Consider the following 20,436-nt stretch of genomic DNA (forward strand, 5'->3'; position numbering starts at 1 on the left):
ACATTGTCCTTCTTCCTGAGCCTAGAAAGGCCCCAGGGGACCCTATTCCCCTGGTGCTGATATGCATAAAGAAGGGGAGGGGTCATGCAGCACAACTCCCCAAGCCCTAAAGAGGCTGTGCAGACCTCATCCACCAGGGCCGTAATTAAGACAGAAGGGCAGGCCGCACGGATCCCTCCCCTGAGCCTTTAATGGTGGTGGAGACCCCATCCCCTGGGGCTGGCTCAGTTACTGTGTCCAGGGAAGCTCACCCCTGAGAGACAGTAGTTTCCCTGCCCACACCAGCGCATGTCAGGTAAATTTGTGTTTGCGCTCATTTGGCAGAAGCATTTTCAAATGTCCCGGCAAATGGGAGTAAAAACAGTGACCATGAGCTTTAAAATGCTCCTGCCGGTGGGGAGCAGACTTGTGGTTTGTTTACCAGCTCACACGGAAGCCACTCTCCCTTTAAAAATCTCATAAGCATAACTGAAAATTGGATGCCTAAATAACTAATAAGGGATTACATTTATAATCATTTGCTGTCCAGTTAGCATTCATAGGTCCCACCAACAGGCACATTCTGCTATTATGAACATTTGTTGCTTGTGACCATTTAATAATATTTTTGATTTTAGCAAAAAATTATTAAAACCTAATCAAATGGGCTCTGCAGGACACTGGCAGGTTCAATTGTTTTCTATCCAGGTACCCAACCTGACTCAAGCAAACACTGAAAATATTGGGATTTAATGCAATATTATTTTACAGACACAAACTGAGCTTACCTTGCCCACAATCAGAAACAAACTTCTGGGTTACCACAGGCACACATTGAAAACAAATAAAGCTGTCACACTTTAAAAACTGCAATAAAAACACACAATCAAATATTCCAGTGTTTCTTAAATTATGAAATTTACTTTTTTTTTTAAATTCACAAGCTTTATACAGCTCCTGTTAAAAAACGCAACAATATTCACTGTCCAGGTCCATCTATTTACCCATTAAATCCCACAGTTCTGACATATACAGATAGTCTGGAAGAACCGTAGTTAAACATGGAGGGGGTAACAACATAGTTGTATTTAACAGATTAATGTAAGGAGTCCCTTTGGGAACTGGGCAAATTCTCCTTTAAAAAATATTTTTAATAATAAAATACAAATTAAATTCCAGTGCTCCAAATCAACTTGTTACATCAATAAAACCCACAGTGTCCTGGAAAACTTTAATTTTATGATACATAACAAAAAATGTATGAACCTGATTCACTTTAACAGTCAACATTACACACGTTTTTTATTCAAATAGTTTGTTGACTTGTAAGTTTAACCAGTGGTTCAAATTTCAAACATGTGTAAGAACCCGAGTTCAACAGTCATTTTGAATTTTTCAAGATCCTCCGATGTGTCCAACTCTTGTTATAAGACTTCATAAATAATGTTTTTGCAGGCTCCTAAGCAGGTTTATGTTCCATGTAAATCCTTAGCTTTTGAAGTAGCCTAATTTTATGGAAGCCACAACTATGGTGAGTGAAAGGATATCGCTAGTACACTGTGGACACTGATGGAATTCCATGCCCATTTTATTTATTTTTTAATATTGTAAACCTCAACCTAGCTATTACAACATACGTTATAATCTAAAGCTCAAACACATTGTAGCAAGTGAAACTGAAATTTGAGGAATATAAACCAAATAAAATGTACAATATATTATATCAAATATTTAAGTTTATGGCAGCTAGGGCTGTGGTGACACTTGAGCCTTTCTCATAGACTTCAAGGCCTTTTCTCGCAGGTGTTTTTCTAAATCATCAAGGTTTTCCTCACCATCACTTTCAGAATCCTGCAATAAAAAATAATAATTCAGAGAAGGATTGTATGAAAATAAGTATCTAAAACAATTATACACATGATGTCTTGACAGTACAATTCTTAAATACTTAATATGATGTACTAGTATACGATAGGCCACTCTCCATTGCGGAGCTGGAGATATTAGTTAATGTTACAGTGGAAGGTAATACAACTCTTGCAGGTACTGTACTAGCTAAACTTGATGAAGCCAGTAGGTCCATATCATAAAATGCCAACACAGATTAAGTGTTGCTTTCACTATTGTCAAAGTATAGGTTTAGGTAATATAGCTTTGTATCAACTCTCCATTTGAGTAATTCTCATTTTTGTACTAGTCCAGTCCACTAAGGCCATCATTTCGACGTCGGCGGTCTTTTGGAAAGACCGCTGAGGTGCCGCCACGCTGAAGACTGCCAGTGCAGGCGGTTTTCCGTGCAGCGTATTATGACTGCTGGCAGCCCTCTGTACTTTTTTTTTTTTTATAGGTGGTCGGCGGGGAAGTGGAGGCCGCTCCACCTCTACTCATCAGAACACCGCCCACCGAATCACGTCCCATGATTCGGTGTGGCAGTGTTCTGGTGATGGGGTGCTGGCGGCAGAGCAACCCCCATGGATCCCGTCACCTCGCGGAGGATCACCGGAGCAGGTAAGGTGATCGTTGTTAGGGGAGGGGGCATTGTGTGGTGTGTGCGCGTGTATGTGTGTGTGTGTATGTATGTGTGTATGTATGTGTGTATGTATGTATGTGTGCGTGTATGACTGTCTGCTGGAATGTTTGTTAGTATGTGTGGTGGTGGTGTCTGTCGATGTGGGGGGGGTGGGGGGAGTGTGGTACTACCACCTTTGGGGGGGCGGTAGGGGGTTTGGGAGTGTGGGGGGAGGACTCTGGTGGGTGTGGGAGGACTCGGGGTGGGGAAGGGGGGCAGGGGAGACCCCTATCAGTGCCAGGGAAGGCCTACCGCCATGGATTTCGTGGCGGTTCCAAAGCACATGAAATACACAGCAGTATGCAGGGTCCTGATACCGCCGGCGATGTGGTGACAGCCGCCGGGTTGGAGACCGAAGTCTCCAGCCCAGCGGACGGAGTGGAGAAGTGGCGGTTGATCATGGCGGTAACTGCCATGGTCATAATTCCATTTTTTTCCCCACCAGCCTGTTGCCGGTATTACCGCCACTTCTCCCCCATTCGCGAGGGTCGTAATGAGGGCCTACGTTTTTACTTAGTTGAGTTTATTAATGCAAAGGACTCATGCGTGTACACAGAGAGATACACAATTTCTGACTCAATTATGGTTTTGAAAAACAGATTAGGTAAATGTGTTACAGCAGTGGTTTCCAACCTTTTGACTTCTGAGGACCCCCACTTTATCATTACTGGAACCCGGAGAACCCACTGAATCATTTTTTTAAGTCAGGGACCCTGCCCTGAGTCATTACTGGAAGCCAGGTGCCCAAGCCTTTACATTGTTTATGATTTGAAACACAAAACAATACACAAAAAATACAGAAACACATTCTATCAAACACATACACAAATAAAAACACTTATTTAATTTGCAAATAAAACAAAAAATTTAAATTTAATAGGAAGGTTGGAGCTTTAATTAATTGAATTGAAGCCACACATCGTCCATAGCATATTCTGTTTGATACACCTGTACTGCTCCCACCACTCAACCTGAGGATACTAATTGAATTTTTAGCCTCCAGTTTCAAATTTCTTGATAGTTACAGTAAGTTTAAAATGTTCTGTTGCACAATTAGCCACTTTATATACACTTTATTAAATCTGTTAATATTAGTTAATTTTCTAAGCTTATCTGAATGATCTGTATAATGTAATTAATTGTTCTTACATTTTCCGAATCGATTTGTTGTTCTGTGGAACTTATATTGAATACATACAAAAATAAAACAACATTGATGTAGGCAAGTATTAGTTTACCTGTGTAAATCAGTACTTGCCTACACTTGTTTTATGATTTGATTTCCGGCTACACGGAGTTAACCGGGTAAAAGTATTGCAAGTGCGTTGCAGTGCTCTGCTCCATTCATACTGATGAATGAAAACCATGCAAGCATCCGGCATTATTAAATTCAATCCGACATCAACGGGACGCCATCAAAACACTTCCATAAAGACAGGTTTACTAATCTAATTCTCTTTACATTTAACTTCAGCATAAACTGTGACAGTAGAATGAACTGTTTTAACCCCTTTGCTGCCAGGCCTTTTCCCCCTCAGGTGCCAAGACACTTTTTGGCTGTTTGGGGCAGTTTGCGCTTAGGCCCTCATAACTTTGTCCACATAAGCTACCCACGCCAAATTTGCGTCCATTTTTCCAACATCCTAGGGATTCTAGAGGTACCCAGACGTTGTGGGTTCCTCTAAAGGAGACCAAGAAATTAGCCAAAATACTGCGAAAAGTTCGGTCAAAAAAAAAAAAAAAAAGGGAATAAAGGGCTGCAGAAGTAGGCTTGTGGTTTTCCCCCTGAAAATGGCATCAACAAAGGGGTTGTGGTGCTAAAAGAACCAGCTTCCAGGAACAGGCAGACTTGAATCACAAAACCCCATTTTAAACACAATTTTGGCATTTTACTGGGACATACCCCCTTTTCGCTATTCTTTGTGCTTTCAGCCTCCTTCCAGTTAGTGACAGAAATGGGTGTGAAACCAATGCTGGATCCCAGTAAGCTAAACATTTCTGTAATGTAGACAAAATTCTGAATTCAGCAAGGGGTAATTTGTGTAGATCCTACAAGGGTTTCCCACAGAAGATAACAGCTGAAATAAAAATATTGAAATTGACGTAAAAAAAAAAAAAAAGAAAAACAGCCATTTTTCTCCACGTTTTACTCTAACATTTTCCTGCAATGTCAGATTTTTGAAAGCAATACACCATTACGTCTGCTGGATTCTTCTGGTTGGGGGGATATATAGGGCTTGTAGGTTCCTCAAGAACCCTAGGTACCCAGAGCCAATAAATGAGCTTCACCTTGCAATGGGTTTTCATTCAATACCGGGTGTACAGCAATTCATTTGCTGAAATATAAAGAGTGAAAAATAGGTATCAAGAAAACCTTTGTATTTCCAAAATGGGCACAAGATAAGGTGTTGAGAAGTAGTGGTTATTTGCACATCTCTGAATTCCGGGGTGCCCATAGTAGCATGTGAATTACAGGGCATTTATCAAATAGACATCTTTTTAAACACTGTCTTACATTTGGAAGGAAAAAATGTAGAGAAAGACAAGGGGCAATAACACTTGTTTTGCTATTCTGTGTTCCCTTAAGTCTCCTGATAAAAATTGTACCTCACTTGCGTGGGTAGGCCTAATGCTCGTGACAGGAAACGCAACATGGACACATCGCATTTTTACATTGAAATCTGGTGTGTTTTTTTACAAAGTGCTTAGCTGTAGATTTTGGCCTGTAGCTCAGCCGGCACCTAGGGAAACCTACCAAACCCGCACATTTTTAAAAACTAGATACCTAGGCGAATCCAAGATGGCTCTCACCAGGTTCTGTTACCCAGAATCCGTTGCAAACCTCAAACTTTGCCCCAAAAAACGATTTTTCCTCACATTTCGGTGATAGAAAGTTCTGGAATCTAAGAGGAGCCACAAATTTCCTTCCACCCAGCATTCCACCCAAGTCTCCCGATAAAAATGGTACCTCACTTGTGGGAGGAGGCCTAGCGCCCGTGACAGGGAATGTCCCAAAACACACCAAAATGACTTTTTTCTGCAGTTGGAGGGGGGCGGGGTGGGGGGGGAGGGTCAGATCTAGGGCAACCTACCAAACCCAGACATTTCTGAAAACTAGACACCCAAGTGAGACCAGGGAGGTGTGACTTGCGTGGATCCCCCAATGTTTTCTTACCCAGAATCCTCAGCAAACCTGAAATTTAGCTAAAAAAAAAATAACAAAAAAAAAAAATCACATTTTCTTACATTTCTGTGTGGGATCACTGCACCAGGACAAACGTTCCCTCAGTCTCCGGGTAAAAGTTATACCTCACTTGTGTAGGTGAGCCAAGTGCCTGTGACAAGGAAGAGCCAAAAACGTGTTGAAATTGAGGGGGAACCAAAGAGGGTCCAAAAGGGTGGTTTGAAAAAAAAAAAAAAAAAAAATTTTTAGGATGACAAATGCAGCTGAATTTTTATCGTTATAGATGAGACAATGCTAGGTAGTAGGAATTGTGTGGGTTTCTGCAGATTCCAGAAGGTTCCTTCAAAAAAATGTGCGGGAAAATGTGTGGTTTCCAGCAAAGTTGGAGGTTTGCAGGGCATTGTGGGTAAGAAAACGGATGTATGTGAAGCACACCACCCTGGACTCACACAGAGGTTTAGTTTTCAGATGTATCTAGGTCTTGTGGATTTTTCTACATGGCAGCGTCCCAAAGGCCAAAAAGTGCAGCCCTCACCATTCCAAGTGGGACGATTTTGAGAGTTAGCCAAGCTCTCATGACCCAAATGTAAAACCAAAACCCAATATATTCAAATGTCCTCTTGCTTGCCATGTGATAAGATGTTTTAGTGTGCGGTGGGGGAGCTGAAAGACTGCTACCCCCTTCAGTTGGGGTGGAGACATAACCAGGCCCATACTGATTGACAGCCACCACCCTACTATTGTGGGGATGGGGCCAGAAATGGCCTAAAATTAATTTGGCCCCCCGGGAAGCAACCCTTGCCTAAGGGGTCGCTCCCCACATATAGAAAACATAAATAAACAACAACAAAAGAAAATTATCCCTGTGTCTAGGGGGTTTCCGATCTGCCCCAGGGGGGCAGGAATGGCCTAAAAATAATTTAGCAGCCCTTGTCCAAGGGGCCGCTCCCCTTATGTCAATTGAGAAAAAAAAAATCCCCAGTGTCTAGTGGCATCGTGATCGGGCAGCAGAAATGCTGAGAGAGACATGAAAGGAGAGGAAAGCCCTTTCCTCTTCTCTCATGCCTTTCTCGGCCCCCTCCAGTGATCGGAGGAGAAATGCAAAAGCATTTCTCTTCCGATCAGTGCTGGAAGCTCAGCTTCCATCGCGGAGGGACAGGCCTCTGATGCAGTCAGTGCACGATCGCGATGGGGGGGGGAGGAAAGTGCAGGGGTGGAAGGGGAAGCGATTCCCTTCCATCCCTGCAGTGGGGGCGCTACCGCTGCCCCCATGAGCCGGTACCAAGACGTAATGGTTACGTCCTTGGTGCCTCAGCCTCGCAACTAAGGACGTAGCTGTTACGTCCTTGGCTGTCAAGGGGTTAAACAACTTATGTTTACGTGTCCAAAATAGGACTGGAATGGGTTTACTTGTTAAGTGAGAAACAATGCAAAGTAAAAAACAATCTTCTGCTTGTTTAATAAAATGAACGTTCTGTAAAATTACAACAAAAATACAGAAAATGGAAATACGAATTAATAAGGAAAGGTTACTCACCATATTATTAGCTATTATTTACAGTACAGAGGATCCCACACATTATCAATTTTGGGAAATGTATTAAGGTTGCAGGAGAACAGATTGTAAAAGGAACAGCTGGGCTCTTGCACAGACATATGTGGCTATGTGAATACCTTGTAAGGTCACAAATATCCCACATCCTTCCAGCATTAGCAGGAAAATGGGTGCAGATACTGACACAAATGAACAGCTCACCTTGATGTATTAGTTTAACGTTGCTGTTTGGGTTACTACAGAAGACAAATTGGTTCTCCACAGATTTAAAAATCAACATGCACGAGTTATATTACGGAACCTAAAAAAGGTACTGAAATACCAATAGTATGCATGTAGAAAGATGGTGTTTAGCAGAGCGGGTGATCTGACAAAAAGTAATAACTAGTTCTGGTGAAATTCAGGAACTAGAATTGATCTGGAAACCTTTTTCAACATTACTCTTGTGTGCTACTGACACTGTGATTGCTCCGTACTGCTTCAGAAGGGATGAGCAGAGCTGCATATAAGTGCCATCCATGCATACTAAAGTCTGTTTCTTATATTTCCCTTTCTGCATCACCAGATGTAGAGCATAAACAAATGTTGGTACCAGTGTGGACATTTCTAGCTTGCAAACGTTTGAGATGTTAAAAGAAGAGACCATCATACCACAGAACGGGGAAGTGGGACATCTGCAGTTAGATAGAGCATCTCCCAGAATGAAAATGTCACTTACCCAGTGTACATCTGTTCGTGGCATCAGTCGCTGTAGATTCGCATGTTTTGCATAGCTCGCCATCTGGTGTTGGGCCGGAGTGTTACAAGTTGTTTTTCTTCGAAGAAGTCTTTCGAGTCACGGGACCGAGTGACTCCTCCTTTTGTCTCCATTGCGCATGGGCGTCGACTCCATCTTCGATTGTTTTTCCCCGCAGAGGGTGAGGTAGGAGTTGAATTGTAGTAATAGTGCCCATGCAATGGAGTGACTAAGTATGTACCTATTTAAGGTTGGGATGATACATATATAAATAGTTGAAGGTAACTTCCAAACTGCTACAGGCTCCCGGGGAGGCGGGTGGGCACATGCGAATCTACAGCGACTGATGCCACGAACAGATGTACACTGGGTAAGTGACATTTTCAGTTCGATGGCATCTGTCGCTGTAGATACGCATGTTTTGCATAGACTAGTAAGCAGTTATCTCCCCAAAAGCGGTGGCTCAGCCTGTAGGAGTGGAAGTAGTTTGAAATAATGTTCTTAATACGGCTTGACCTACTGTGGCTTGTTGTGCGGATAACACATCTACACAGTAGTGCTTGGTGAATGTGTGAGGCGTAGACCATGTGGCTGCCTTACATATTTCTTGCATTGGGATGTTTCCTAGAAAGGCCATGGTAGCACCTTTCTTTCTGGTTGAGTGTGCCCTTGGTGTAATGGGCAGCTGTCGTTTAGCTTTAAGGTAGCAGATTTGGATGCATTTAACTATCCATCTGGCTATACCTTGTTTTGATATTGGGTTTCCTGCATGAGGTTTTTGAAATGCAATAAATAGTTGTTTAGTCTTTCTGATGTTCTTTGTTCTGTCAATGTAATACATTAATGCTCTTTTGACATCTAATGTATGTAGTGCCCTTTCAGCTACGGTATCTGGCTGTGGAAAGAACACTGGAAGTTCCACTGTTTGATTTAGATGGAACGGTGAAATAACCTTTGGCAAAAATTTAGGATTAGTCCTTAGGACGACCTTATTCTTGTGTAGTTGTATAAAAGGTTCTTGTATTGTAAACGCCTGAATCTCGCTTACTCTTCTTAGGGAAGCAATGGCGATGAGAAATGCAACCTTCCAGGTTAGGAACTGTATTTCGCAGGAGTGCATGGGTTCAAAAGGTGGACCCATAAGTCTAGTTAGGACAACATTTAGGTTCCATGAAGGAACAGGTGGTGTTCTTGGTGGTATAATTCTCCTAAGGCCCTCCATGAATGCTTTAATGACTGGTATCTTATATAGGGAAGTTGAATAGGTAGTCTGCAGGTATGCAGATATTGCTGCAAGGTGTATTTTAATGGAAGAGAAAGCCAGGTTAGATTTTTGTAAGTGAAGCAAGTAACCCACTACATGTTCTGGAGTTGTGTGTAATGGTTGTATTTGATTAATATGGCAGTAGCAAACAAACCTCTTCCATTTACTTGCATAGCAGTGCCTGGTGGATGGCCTTCTGGCTTGCTTTATGACTTCCATACATTCTTGGGTAAGTTGTAAGTGCCCGAATTCTAGGATCTCAGGAGCCAGATTGCTAGATTCAGCGATGCTGGATCTGGGTGTCTGATCTTTTGGTTGTGTTGTGTCAACAGATCTGGCCTGTTGGGCAATTTGATGTAGGGTACTACTGATAGGTCTAGCAGCGTTGTGTACCAGGGTTGCCTTGCCCAAGTTGGTGCTATTAATATGAGTTTGAGTTTGTTTTGACTGAGTTTGTTTACCAGGTAAGGAAGGAGAGGGAGAGGAGGAAAAGCGTAAGCAAATATCCCTGACCAGTTCATCCATAGGGCATTGCCTTGGGACTGTTTGTGTGGGTATCTGGATGCGAAGTTTTGGCATTTTGCGTTCTCCTTCGTCGCAAACAAGTCTATTTGAGGTGTTCCCCAGAGTTTGAAATAGGTGTTCAGAATTTGGGGGTGAATTTCCCATTCGTGGACCTGTTGGTGATCTCGAGAGAGGTTGTCTGCGAGTTGATTTTGGATCCCTGGTATAAATTGTGCTAATAGGCGAATTTGGTTGTGAATTGCCCAACGCCAAATTTTTGGTGCTAGCAGGCTTAACTGCGTGGAGTGTGTCCCCCCTTGCTTGTTTAGATAATACATTGTTGTCATGTTGTCTGTCTTGACGAGAATGTATTTGTGAACTATTATTGGTTGGAAAGCTTTTAGTGCTTGAAAAACTGCTAGAAGTTCTAGGTGATTTATATGCAGTTTTGTTTGATGTACGTTCCATTGTCCTTGTATGCTGCGTTGATCGAGGTGTGCTCCCCACCCTGTCATGGAAGCATCTGTTGTTATTACGTATTGTGGCACTGGGTCTTGGAAAGGCCGCCCTTTGTTTAAATTTATGTTGTTCCACCACAGAAGCGAGAGGTAAGTTTGGCGGTCTATTAACACCAGATCTAGAAGATGACCCTGTGCTTGAGACCACTGTGATGCTAGGCACTGTTGTAAGGGCCTCATGTGCAGTCTTGCGTTTGGGACAATGGCTATGCAGGAAGACATCATGCCTAGGAGTTGTAATATCATCTTTGCTTGTATCTTTTGTGTTGGATACATGCGTTGTATGATGGTGTTGAAATTTTGAATTCTTTGGGACTTGGAGTGGCTACTCCTTTTGTTGTGTCTATTATGGCTCCTAGGTATTGTTGTACCTTGCACGGCAGAATGTTGGATTTCGTGAAGTTGACGGTGAACCCTAGTTTGAAGAGGGTTTGTATGATCTGATTTGTGTGATTTGAGCACTCTATTAACGAATGGGCCTTGATTAGCCAGTCGTCTAGATATGGGAACACATGTATTTGCTGCCTTCTGATGTGTGCAGCGACTACCGCTAGACATTTGGTAAAGACTCTTGGTGCGGTTGTTAATCCGAAAGGCAGTACCTTGAATTGGTAATGTATTCCTTTGAATACAAACCTTAGGTATTTCCTGTGCGATGGGTGTATTGGTATATGGAAATACGCGTCCTTGAGGTCTAAAGTTGACATGTAGTCGTGTAGTTTTAGCAATGGTAATACTTCTTGTAGTGTGACCATGTGAAAGTGGTCTGATTTGATGAATGTGTTCACTATTCTGAGGTCTAGGATTGGTCTCAGCGTTTTGTCCTTCTTTGGTATCAGAAAGTACAGTGAGTAAACTCCTGTGTTTATTTGTGTGTTTGGCACTAATTCGATTGCATTCTTTTGCAATAGTGCCTGCACTTCTATCTCCAGGAGATTGGAATGATGTTTTGTCAAATTTTGTGCTTTTGGTGGTATGTTTGGAGGGAATTGTAGAAATTCTATGCAATAACCATGTTGGATAATTGCTAGAACCCAAGTGTCTGTAGTGATTTCCTCCCATGCTTTGTAATAATGACTTATTCTTCCCCCCACTGGTGTTGTGTGGAGGGGGTGAGTGACATGTGAGTCACTGCTTAGTAGTAGGTGTTTTGGGGCTTTGAAATTTTCCTCTATTCCTAGGGAATTGCCCTCCTCTATATTGTCCCCGAAAACCTCCTCTGTACTGTCCCTGGTAACTGGACGGTGTTGCCTGTGAGGTGCTGGCTTGTGTGCTCTGACCCCGAAACCCCCCTCTAAAGGGTGTTTTACGGAATGTGCTGTAATTCCCTCTGCTCTGCGGGGAGTAGAGTGCGCCCATGGCTTTAGCAGTGTCCGTGTCTTTTTTGAGTTTCTCAATCGCTGTGTCCACTTCTGGACCGAACAGTTCTTTTTCGTTAAAAGGCATATTGAGAACTGCTTGCTGAATCTCTGGTTTAAATCCAGACGTTCGGAGCCATGCATGCCTTCTGATAGTTAGATGTATTAATTGTCCGTGCAGCTGTATCTGCAGCGTCCATGGAGGAGCGGATTTGGTTGTTGGAAATGGTCTGTCCCTCCTCAACCACTTGTTTTGCCCTATTTTGTAGGTCCTTGGGCAGATGGTCAATGAGATGTTGCATCTCATCCCAATGGGCTCTGTCATAGCGCGCAAGTAGTGCCTGGGAGTTAGCGATGCGCCACTGGTTTGCAGCTTGTGCTGCGACTCTTTTACCAGCTGCATCAAACTTGCGGCTTTCTTTATCTGGGGGTGGTGCATCTCCAGATGTGTGGGAGTTGGCCCTTTTCCTAGCTGCTCCTACAACGACAGAGTCTGGTGGCAGCTGTGTAGTGATGAAAGCCGGGTCTGTAGGAGGCGCCTTATACTTTTTTTCCACTCTTGGTGTGATTGCCCTACTTTTGACCGGCTCCTTAAAGATTTCTTTTGCATGCCGGAGCATACCAGGGAGCATAGGCAGGCTTTGGTAGGAGCTGTGGGTGGAGGAGAGTGTGTTGAATAAAAAGTCATCCTCGACCTGTTCTGAGTGGAGGCTTACATTGTGAAATTGTGCTGCTCTAGCCACCACTTGAGAATACGCAGTGCTGTCCTCTGGTGGAGATGGCTTCGTAGGGTATGCCTCCGGACTGTTATCTGACACTGGGGCGTCGTATAAGTCCCATGCGTCTTGATCTTGGTCACCCTGGCTCATGGTGGTGTGAGCTGGGGAATGTGATGGAGTTTGTGCTGGTGAGACGTTAATCACAGGTGGAGGAGAGGGTGGTGGGGTAACTTTTTTCACCACTTTTGTTTGTGGTGTTTGTTCAGTTTGGAACTCCAATCTTCTCTTTCTTCTAATAGGGGGAAGGGTGCTTATTTTTCCTGTCCTCTGCTGTATGAAAATACGCTTTTGCGTATGGTCTACATCCGTTGAGTGTAGTTCTTCCTCAAACCTATGCTTTTGCATTTGGGAGGTTAGCGAGTGCTCTTCTGTATAAGAGCCTGAAACTGGGTCGGTTGCAGTTTGTTTTGGCACCGAAACCCTGTCTGCATCTTTTTTCGGCTCCAAGGTGACTTTTTTCTTTTTCGGGGCCGAAACCTCTCGGCGTCGATCTTCTTCGGTGCCGCTGTCTCGGCGTCGAGCCGTGTCTACACCGGCATCTCGGTGTCGATGCTTGTCTCCAGCACTTTCTCGGTCCCGAGAAGGCTGCGTGCCGGTGTCTCGACCGGAGTCGGACGATCTCGGCACTGTTTGGGCCTTTTTCGGTGCCGACGGTCGGTCACCAAATTTATGGGTCGAGCCATGGCCTGGTGGCGTCCCCTGGGCCTTGTAAATCTTCTTCTGAGTGGTTTTAGACGTCCTACTCACGGTTTGTGTATCGTCGAATCCTTCGGAGTCCGATTCTTGGATCGAAAAGGTTCCCTCCTCTTCTTGTTCTTCGAACTCCCGGTGGGCTGTCGGCGCGGACGCCATCTGAAGTCTTCTGGCTCGACGGTCTCGGAGAGTTTTTCGGGACCGGAACGCACGACAGGCCTCGCAGGTGTCTTCACTGTGCTCAGGTGACAGGCACAGGTTGCAGACCAAGTGTTGGTCTGTATAGGGGTATTTATTGTGGCATTTGGGACAGAAACGGAACGGGGTCCGTTCCATCGGCGTTCTTCTGCACGCGGTCGGGCCGACCAGGCCCCGACGGGGGATCGAAAAAATTACCCCGAAGGGCACCGGAGCTCTTCGATCTTAGACGCGGTGTTGAATCTAACTACGCCGACCCCGAACGCAACAATACCGACGAAAATCTTCCGAAATTAGCTATCTTTCCGTTCCGAAACTCGGAGCGACAGGAACACGTCCGAACCCGATGGCGGAAAAAAAACAATCGAAGATGGAGTTGACGCCCATGCGCAATGGAGACAAAAGGAGGAGTCACTCGGTCCCGTGACTCGAAAGACTTCTTCGAAGAAAAACAACTTGTAACACTCCGGCCCAACACCAGATGGCGAGCTATGCAAAACATGCGAATCTACAGCGACAGATGCCATCGAACATAATGTTACTGAAGGCAAGAAACATATTTGTGTGATTCTCAAACTGTAGATTCCTCACTTTAGAATAGATGCCAAAGCAGGAGTGAATGGGTGAAATGTCCTTTCCTTAAATCCTGGCTGTCAAAGCAGTAGTGCTTCAGGAGCATATGCACTGTTGCCCACGAAGCAGCCTGGCATATTTCAAGAACAGGTACTCTGTGTTCCAAAGCAGTGATAGCAGCCTTAGCCCTGGTGGAATGGGATCAAAGAACTTCTGTGGCTGTTTCTTGGCACATGCATAGCCGATTTTAATGCAGACGATTAACCACCCAGACAGGGTCCTCTTCTGCAGAGCCTTCCCTTTGTTCATCCTGGAGAACCCCACAAAAAGCTGATTGGTCACACAGTGTTTCTTGGTAAATCAATCTAAAACATTAAAGCTCTTTTGGGGTCCAACCAGTACCACACTATGATGATGAGGATGCAAGTCAGGACCACAATAGTTAAAGGAGATTTAAATTCACCCCAAAAGACTAATAACTATTAACGTGGTCTCACGTACTGCTGACACTGGGGACTGAAGTGTCAATACTGGTTCCACTTTTTTCAAATAAATTCTTAGATCTTCTCCACTGAATCAATTGATCTATGCAACGGAGTGATTCCAAAACTACAAAAGAGTGGACTTTACATACACTAATCTATGACCTTGAAATCTCAATATTTGTTTACTTCATATATACATGATTAATGTATGACAGGGTTTGTTTGTTATGCACCCTATGTTCTAAGTTATTTTCAACATAAAGAAAAAAAATGGTTTTGATAAATCTAGTATTGTGTACACCTGTTCCCTTTCTAATTTATTTATATGGCCATTCATCATAGACTTGTGCCTTAATATTGATTCTGCCTGTCACCACTCTGGAACAGACAATCTACTTTTATTCAGCGAATATGTCTAAAAGATTCCCTTGTTTTACTTTGGTTGATACCCAAGCTCACAAGGGGTTATTGGGTTGCCCAGTTTGTTGTTGTGTGCATTGATTTGTAGCAGTAGTATTCTTATTTGCAACTGTTTTAATACCGTTTGTTCCACTTGACCCTCTTTACTGGCTCGAATGTCTACCCAGTAATGTCTTGTAAAGGTGTGCACAGACCCCATGGCGGTCATTCAGATGTTGTTTAAGGATATTTTAGCAGGAAAGGAAGGCAAGTGGTCCTTCCTTCTTCCTGATCAATTGTCCTTAGCTTTTCTCCCAAAGTCTTGCCTACTGTTTTGTCACATGTCTGGACTGTTAGACCTTCCATCTCACAATGATTTGTTTGGTGTCTGGAGAACCTTTGCTTATATAAATAAGTTTAAAAATTAGTTCCCCTTCTTGATTTCCAGTAGCATATAATTGCCCTTCTAATATCCAGTGTATGTAGTGCTCTATCTGCCTTTATTTTAGACTTCTGGAAAAATGCAGTTAAGTGTATGGTTTGGTTAATGTGAAAGTGTGATACCATTTTGAGATAAACTATGGGTTTATTCTGCAACTACTCTGTCCTTGTGTATTTGTAGATATAGCTCTGTTGCGAGGGCCTGGTGATGACTAACTTGCCTTAAAGACGTGATAGCAGTCAAGAAGGCTGTAAATAACATTAGATGTTTGCATCTTGTGCTATGCATGGGTTGAAAAGGTGCTTTAATGAGTGGTCAACAGAGACACTCTACAAAGATGCCTGCACCGCCGTTGGGAGGTATTTTTTTTATTTGTTACCACTGGGAATCTTTTCAAGAAACTGCTCCCCATTACTTCCCTTGTATGCCCCACTATGGCCGTCAAGTGTGCCTTGTCATGATTATCAGGCCAGCCTGTGGTGGTAACTGGAGAATCTGGGTTTGTTAACTTATAAATGTTGCAATACAAAACGCGAGAGAGCAGATATTCCAGAAATGACAGTCATTTAAAAATATCCTTTATTTACATCCTGTGAAGCACACACATTGACTAGCAAGTCATTTACTGTATTTCCTCCCTTCTGCAGATGTGCCATGTGATGACTTACTTAGAATACACATGGTGATTACGTAATAAGATGAGGCCCATCTATCAATACCAGCATAACTATCTGACTTGTGCTTGTGATTCAGCTTCTCTCCTGGCAGCTGGTGATGACTGATAAGCTCCTGAATCACAGTAGGCCTCCTTTGGGAATTGTCAATGAAAGCTTTGTGATAAATGTAAGAGGCATCAGAGAGCTATAACTCTGTACTTACTTATAAACAGAGATTTTTTTGTGAAAACCGAAGGAACAATTTACTCAATTTATTTTGTGAAAACTAGTAGAAATGTCAAGTCGAATTTAATTTATAGAACAGATTGATTCTGAGATGTCATAACAGAGCTTTTTGGAAGGATGTTAAGTGGAAGTTAATTTACAGAAACTGAATATTTAAGATGTCATAAAATTATTTTCTTTTTAAGAAGGTCAAATCGAAGTTAATTCATAGAAACAGAATATTTCTGAGATGTGATAAGAGCATTTTTTTTAAAGAATGTCAAGTCGAAGTTAATTTGTAGAAAGACTTTAATGAGAGAATCACAGAACATTAATGTATTTTGGAGAAAAAGAACAAATGAATTTACAAGGTGTGGACAAGCTTGAAAGCAACCAGTACTTTCATTTTTGGTGAATATTCTTTTGGTGATTTTTGTCTTCTGGTATTTTAAAAGACTAAGTGCTCATTTTAGGAATCCTGCATAATTTGTTTAAAGGTTAATACAGTTTCTGAACTTTTAAGTTACATGAATATAAGACTGTATATTCTTGGTAAGAATAGAAATCAAATTCACTCAACAATCCAAAAATACCTGGTATTGGAAAGTAATCCAACAAAGTACAGATCTGGTTCATTCATCATAAATCCAACAGGTGAGAGTAGGTTCATAGAATCATACCTGTTGAAAATATATCAAGCCCTTTTATATATGACCTCTGATTTCATAATCTTTATTATTGTCACAGGTCTCCCTCCCTGCAGTACCCTCCCCAAAATCCCTTCCCCCTCATCCAGCCACTCTGAACCTCTAACTAATAGTCGCAGAGTCGGTGCTGCCAAAAGGTGGCCATTGGAGGGTACTGCTCCTAAGGAAAGTGCTCCTGACATGTCTTGAGTGAGGTGTAGAAAAGGTTTGTATCTAGTAGATGTGTCAGATGCCTAGATATCGGTGTGTTCTGAGTACAGCAGTTACTAAGTGCTTTCCTGTTACACCAGTGCATGAATCTGCTCCACTTCACAGTCTAGAATTTCCTTGTGATTTGCCTTTTGGCTTCTTTAAGCATCTCCATGGCTCTTGCTGGCAGACTTAGCTGACTAAACTCTAGGAGCTCAGGAACAATGCTGCTATGCTCAGTGTAGCTGGTTCCAGATACTATACATAACCCCCTCTCCCCCAGTATTGTCCACTGGTGCTCATGTGCTGGAAACCTCTTTATCCTGTACTGTGCCATTTCCACTGACTGAAAACCAAATTTCATTGGCCCACTTAGGAGCAATTAGAATTTGTGCCATTTTTGCTGGCTTCCATTTCTGTTTCACCAGTCGTATCAAAGGAATGAGGGAAAAGCATACGCACATTTTCCTAACCATGTGATCGACAGAGCATTCCTTACTGGGTGGTGGTGCAGATACCTGCATGTGAACTTTAAGCATTTTGTGTTTTTTGGGTTGCAAATAGATCTGTGTGGTGTGTCCTACTTGTGAAAAATGTCATCCACCATCTGCTGCTTTAATTCCCACTTGTGTGAAGTGTGGGCCTGACTGTCCAACCTACCTGCTTCGATTTTGTACCCATGGTAGTTGTATCGCACAGTGTTATTCTTTTGTTTATATAACCCACTTCCATATGTCCTGTTTTAGTTTGGACAGCCCATGAGATTGTGTTACCCTGTTTGTTGAGGCAGAGCATAGGGGATGCGCTCTGTCTGGATCTGAAATGTCCTCCCCATGTGTCTGGGAGGGTTTGCGGACGAAGGGGACTGTTTTGAGCTCCAACATATTGAAAATGTCACTTACCCAGTGTACATCTGTTCGTGGCATTAGTCGCTGCAGATTCACATGTTTGGCACAGTCCGCTGCCTGGTGTTGGGCTCGGAGTATTACAAGTTGTTTTTCTTCGAAGAAGTCTTTTTGGTCACGGGACCGAAGGACTCCTCCCTCTTTGGCTCCATTGCGCATGGGCGTCGACTCCATCTTAGATTGTTTTCCCCGCAGAGGGTGAGGATGGAGTTGTTTGGTATAAATAGTGCCCATGCAATGGAGTGAATATGTATGTATGATAAGAGTTTCTAATAATTATTTACAAATGTTCAGATGTTTAAGGTTTATGATCTACTTCTAAACGGCTACAGGCTTCCCGGGGAGGTGGGAGGGTACATGTGAATCTGCAGCGACTAATGCCACGAACAGATGTACACTGGGTAAGTGACATTTTCAGTTCGATGGCATATGTTGCTGCAGATACACATGTTTGGCATAGACTATAAAGCAGTTACCTCCCCTAAAAGCGGTGGTTTAGCCTGTAGGAGTTGAAGTAGTTTGGAATAATGTTCTTAGTACAGCTTGGCCCACTGTAGCTTGTTGTGCATTTAGTACGTCTACACAGTAGTGTTTAGTAAACGTAGGAGGCGTAGACCAGGTTGCAGCCTTACATATTTCGCTCATAGGAATGTTTCCTAGAAAGGCCATTGTAGCACCTTTCTTTCTGGTTGAGTGTGCCTTTGGTGTAATAGGCAATTCTCTTTTGGCTTTAAGATAGCATGTTTGAATGCATCTGACTATCCATCTAGCAATGCCTTGTTTAGAGATTGGATTTCCTATGTGTGGTTTTTGAAAAGCTATGAACAGTTGTTTTGTTTTCCTGATTAGCTTTGTTCTGTCAATGTAATACATTAGTGCTCTTTTGATGTCTAATGTATGTAGTGCCCTTTCAGCCACAGAATTTGGTTGTGGGAAGAACACTGGCAATTCTACTGTTTGATTTAAATGGAATGGTGAGATTACTTTTGGCAGAAATTTTGGATTTGTTCTTAGAACTATTTTATTGTTGTGTATTTGAATAAATGGTTCTTGTATGGTAAATGCCTGTATTTCACTTACTCTTCTGAGGGATGTGATTGCAATGAGAAATGCGACCTTCCAGGTTAGATATTGCATTTCACAGGAATGCATGGGTTCGAAAGGGGGACCCATGAGTCTTGTTAAGACGATGTTAAGATTCCATGAAGGAACTGGTGGTGTTCTTGGTGGTATAATTCTTTTTAGCCCTTCCATGAATGCTTTAATAACTGGTATTCTAAATGGAGACGATGAATGAGTAGTTTGTAGGTAAGCAGATATAGCTGCGAGGTGTATTTTTATAGATGAAAAAGCGAGATTTGCTTTTTGCAAATGTAGTAAGTATCCTACTATGTCTTTAGTAGAGGCATGTACTGGTTGTATTTGATTGGCATGGCAGTAGTAAACAAATCTTTTCCACTTAGATGCATAGCAGTGTCTAGTGGAAGGTTTTCTAGCTTGTTTTATGACCTCCATGCATTCTTGTGTGAGGTCCAAGTGTCCGAATTCTAGGATTTCAGGAGCCAAATTGCCAGATTCAATGATGCTGGGTTTGGATGTCTGATCTGTTGTTTGTGTTGTGTTAACAGATCTGGCCTGTTGGGTAGTTTGACATGCGGTACTAGTGAAAGGTCTAGTAGAGTTGTATACCAAGGTTGTCTTGCCCATGTGGGTGCTATCAGTATGAGTTTGAGTTGGTTTTGACTTAACTTGTTTACTAGATATGGAAGGAGAGGGAGAGGGGGAAAAGCGTACGCAAATATCCCTGACCAATTCATCCATAGAGCATTGCCTTGTGATTCGCGGTGTGGGTACCTGGATGCGAAGTTTTGGCATTTTGAGTTTTCTCTTGTTGCGAACAAATCTATCTGGGGTGTTCCCCAAATTTGAAAGTACTTGTTCAGAACTTGGGGGTGAATTTCCCATTCGTGGACTTGTTGGTGGTCTCGCGAAAGGTTGTCTGCTAGTTGGTTTTGTATTCCTGGAATAAATTGTGCTATTAGGCGAATGTTGTTGTGAATCGCCCACTGCCAAATTTTTTGTGTTAGGAGGCACAATTGTGTTGAGTGTGTTCCTCCTTGTTTGTTTAGATAATACATTGTTGTCATGTTGTCTGTTTTGACAAGAATGTATTTGTGTGTTATTATGGGTTGGAAGGCTTTTAACGCTAGAAATACTGCCAACAGTTCTAGGTAATTGATATGAAATTTTGTTTCGTGTATATCCCATTGTCCTTGAATGCTGTGGTGATTGAGGTGTGCTCCCCACCCTGTCATGGAAGCATCTGTTGTTATAACGTATTGAGGCACTGGGTCCTGAAATGTCCGCCCTTTGTTTAAATTTTTGCTGTTCCACCATAGAAGCGAGAGGTATGTTTGGCGGTCTACCAACACCAGATTTTGAAGTTGACCCTGTGCCTGTGACCATTGTGATGCTAGACACTGTTGTAAGGGTCGCATGTGTAGTCTTGCGTTTGGGA

At 42.8% G+C, this 20,436-nt stretch overlaps 1 protein-coding gene across 5 annotated transcripts in view; it reads right to left on the minus strand.

Annotated features, from left to right (window-relative positions):
• Positions 1–880: 880 nt before the first annotated feature.
• Positions 881–20,436, minus strand: part of SRRM1 (serine and arginine repetitive matrix 1) — a 657,402-nt gene continuing 637,846 nt past the window's right edge. For 3 of the 5 annotated variants that reach the window (XM_069223935.1, XM_069223934.1, XM_069223932.1), the window contains one exon: positions 1,544–1,830. In XM_069223935.1, coding sequence (XP_069080036.1) covers positions 1,726–1,830 — 105 coding nt within the window. In that variant the 3' untranslated portion in view covers positions 1,544–1,725. Of the gene's footprint in view, positions 1,831–20,436 lie in introns of all 5 variants that reach the window. The other 2 variants (XM_069223933.1, XM_069223931.1) reach the window with 1 other exon arrangement.

This window comes from Pleurodeles waltl, chromosome 3_1 (assembly GCF_031143425.1).
Source record: "Pleurodeles waltl isolate 20211129_DDA chromosome 3_1, aPleWal1.hap1.20221129, whole genome shotgun sequence".
NCBI classification, from domain to species: Eukaryota; Metazoa; Chordata; class Amphibia; order Caudata; family Salamandridae; genus Pleurodeles; species Pleurodeles waltl.